The sequence below is a fragment of the Thrips palmi genome, unplaced genomic scaffold, assembly GCF_012932325.1.
Source record: "Thrips palmi isolate BJ-2018 unplaced genomic scaffold, TpBJ-2018v1 HiC_scaffold_17, whole genome shotgun sequence".
NCBI lineage: Eukaryota > Metazoa > Arthropoda > Insecta > Thysanoptera > Thripidae > Thrips > Thrips palmi.
The window spans coordinates 558,146-561,836 of NW_023144626.1; the positions used below are offsets into that span (position 1 = coordinate 558,146).

Below are 3,691 nucleotides of genomic sequence, written 5' to 3' on the forward strand. Positions count from 1 at the left end.
CTTGTAGACTCAGCGCAAGTCAAGTGTAGAGAAGGACAGGAAGTTTCCAAATCATTCTGAGGCGGTGGACGACCGGAACGGGAAGTATACCCTGGACGCCGAGCGTACCATCAAGCTGGAAGAAAGGCGTTAAAATGCGCTCAGTTTTCTTCCATTACAGATGGATGGGTTCGCAGCGCGGCACTTACAGAAGCAGGACACTGCGAGTCTGACAGTCTCGGAATCAGTCTTCTGCGCAGTTGCAAAGTCGCCGGGAGGGTTCGCACTCACCGGGACGCGCAGGTGCAACAAGTGGACTGCCATAAAGGCGCCAAGCCCATGGAGGTACGAAGTATGGAGGGTGCTAGGGTGCACGCAGTGTTGGAGGCATGTGGGCTCGGCGGCTCGGCGTGCACTGCAACTCCATACGTTGGCCAAATTACCAACCCTCTCCACTACTCGCCTCGCCCGCCCCTCCGAGCCCCCTGAACCCCACCCAAGTAAAGGTAATTCTTATGTTCAATGTGCCTTAGGGTAATTGATGGTTAAGTTCGATGAAAACAGAGATGCAGGTCTGTTTAATTTATTCATTTATACAAGAGCAGGTGAAGGGGTAAGCCCTGTCCTTACATAATGGATCATTTGAGAACACAGGAGGAACAATTAGCTTACAATTAATACTTACTACTAACTTAATCTACAAATAACTTGCTACTCCGTTTTATCCAAATCAATGGATTTAATGAAGACACGGCTCGAGACATGGTGTCCAAGACACCTCAGAATATACTTTTGAATTTAAAATTTAAAGGTTTTAAGTTCATTCCAAAATTATCACAGATTAGTTCAGTCTATCACAGACGGAAGATCACAGTCCTTAGCAGTGCATGACACCGCATCACACCCAAATGATATCTGAGATGCCACACACTGACCAGTTAGAACAAAATTACATAGACAGCATGGGGAAGTAGCAAGTGGAATAGCCACAGAAGGTCTGGAAGAAAAAGGGTGATATTGTTCAGGAACACTGCAAGGTTTTTGTTCTTGCAGACAGTATTCTCAGAATTCCTCACTAAGGTAGAGAAGGTGGAAGGGGATTGGCATGCTAGTGGGGAAAGGAACAAGGTAGGGGGAGGGTGGAAGGGTATTAAAACTTGAGTTTAACCTCAAGCAACCGTTGGCCTTCGATGCTCAAAAAATTATTCTTGCGCAGCTCCATTACAATATCCTGTAGAGTCTTGTACTTCTGTTCCAGTCTCTTAAATGACTTCTTGGTATTTGCAAGTTCTCTTTTGGACTCGGCCAAAGCGTCCTGCAGAATGTTGAATGCTCTCCGTCGACTATGAGGAGAGACAAAATCATCCTCCGTAATATCTCCAGGGTATTTCTTCCGGGAGGTTTCCCTCATTAGGGACTCAATCTCTCCGGGTGACAGTGGTTCCGACCTGTAAATTCAATTAAATTCAATTCAAATACTAATTTCAAAAACAAATTTCCACCACCAGAAAAATAAAAATTAAAAAAAAAAAAACAGAATTTAAAATAGGAAAAGAAAAACAGAAAAGATAAAGTATTATAAGTTGCACACCAGGGTTTAAGTGAGGGCTAAACAAAGTATCTTACTGGGGCGGTTTTGAAGGAGGTGGCGTTGCAGCTTCTTTCACAGACCCAGTCGAAACCTCACACTCCTCTATGTTTGGCAGCGGAGCAGCTTCACAGTCCATTTTGGATCCTTCCTCCATGGCTTCAAACTCGTTAAAGAGACTCCTAGAAACAAAGCACATATCAGGAAGAAAATTCAGCAGTTTAACGGAGCGAGGACTGGGTCACAGAAAAGAATACCCATGGGGTGCAAGTACCATATTTACCTTTTACGTTTTGATGGCAGTGTAGGACCATCAACATCTGGATCGTCTGGTTCATCAGGGTCCAGGGACTCTTCATCACGAATCCACGTCACAATCTCCGAAGGGCAAACATCCTCAGCTCCACTCTGGCCTTCCGCATTAGATTCTTTACTCTCCTTATTCTGAGACATATTGGTCTCCTCAGAGGAAGGTGAGAAAACTCTAAAGGGGGGGATAAAAGCCATTAAGTATTTATCCACAGACAGATCACTAAACTCTCTTTCAAGAATGACACAACACTTACTGCTGAGGTGGGATGCTGGGCACACTTCCAGCGCCCAAGCGCCCTGACGACGTTTTGTAGCAAGTTGGAATAAAGTGCAGCCTGCACACTGTAGCGCCTGAGTACGGTTTCCCAGGGCCCTTTCCGGTAGAGACGTTGTGCTCGCTCACAAAGTTGGCGCACAGCTCGGCCAGCACCTTGTTGGCAGGAAACCTAGCAAAGAGAGCACCATCAAATTATTTAATTCACCATCAAATAGAGGTTTTGCTGGAAAAGCCACAGGGGCAACCTAACCTAGTCACGTAAACAAACAACACTCACTTGTGCAATTTCGGCTTCTCGCCAGGCCTGCAGCCTAAAAGAGCGCACCGTGCCAGCATTTTTTCTTCTTGCCGTGAACACTTTAAAATGACAATATCTTTGTCACGAACGAAAAGCTTTGCAGTGGACTGGACTGTCACTGGCAAGACCTGCTCACCAAATAATGCATTGATGGTCCAGTAGGTGAAGTAGCGTTATCAGAAGCAGTGGTGGTAAGCTGTAACATAGTGCTGCCCACTTCAGCGGCCTCAGAATCACTAAGATCACACAACACAGAACTACGTAGGTCACTGAGAACTTCGGAAACAGGCAACTCTTCAGGATCACGAACCAGATCACAAGCCTCCTTCACATCACTAACACTATCACTGCCACTGTCTTCACCATCAGGTATAGGCTGCCCACGAAGCCCTTCAGCTACTTGACACTTTTTGCAAAAAATTTTAAAACTTTTTGATGTCAATACATTCTGCTCCTTGGCAGCCACTGTCATCGCCCGTTCCTGGCAGGTGGAGACTTGGGAAAGCATCGGAACTCAGAACTCTCCTCCCTGTGGGTAACAAACGTACAAAAGAAAATGGTTAGGTTGTTCACAGATAAAAGTAAACAAAGGACAGACTGAATATAAACAGGGCCTAACCATCGCTAAACTCTCTAAAATTTGAGGGCTCAAAGTGTCTGCTGCAGATTCTTGTGTATTGGGACACATTTTCCACTTTCACAACAGCCTTCCACTCCTCTTGTCGTACAATGCTTGCTGGAAAATTGTGCAAAGTAACACCATCGCTTAAACCATAACTGCAGCCTCTAACAATGCAAGAGTGTCTTTCCTTTTTCTTGATCAAAGAATCATCGGCAGGCAAGTGAAGGGTTGGAATTGCATTCTTTTTCAAGCGACGCGCACCGTTCCCTGCAAAGTCAGAGTCCAAGTTAAAGAGTTGAAAGAGGGAATGTAATGCTCATCCAAAAAATAACACTCACCTGTGTAATTATATCGGAACCGCAAAAATGTCGAATGCAAACGTACGAGTAATAAGAGGGGTCTTTGATGATTCTGGTGGCCTCTCTCCACCGAAGGCGCTTTGTCTCGTCTTTCGGAAATATAAACATGGGCCCTTGTTTCTCCATGCACCCTAACACGGAACAACGCTTCCCCGACTTGTGTGGCTTGCTGCGTTCAGTGTCCATAGCGAGAAAATACCACTAGACACCACAACTTTACAGGTCTAACCTCTTCCGTGCGTCTCAGCGTGCCTGG

The 3,691-nt window shown here is 45.6% G+C and overlaps 1 protein-coding gene across 1 annotated transcript; it reads right to left on the reverse strand.

The window, feature by feature from the left end:
• Nucleotides 1-534: 534 nt before the first annotated feature.
• LOC117643790 lies at nucleotides 535-3,691 on the reverse strand. The gene is made up of 7 exons (XM_034382883.1): nucleotides 3,415-3,691; nucleotides 3,074-3,343; nucleotides 2,434-2,983; nucleotides 2,134-2,325; nucleotides 1,851-2,051; nucleotides 1,606-1,749; nucleotides 535-1,427 (listed from the first exon to the last, which is right to left on the reverse strand). The coding sequence occupies exons 3-7, from the start codon at nucleotides 2,490-2,492 to the stop codon at nucleotides 1,130-1,132; spliced, it is 894 nt and encodes a 297-aa protein (XP_034238774.1). The 5' UTR covers nucleotides 2,493-2,983; nucleotides 3,074-3,343; nucleotides 3,415-3,691; the 3' UTR covers nucleotides 535-1,129.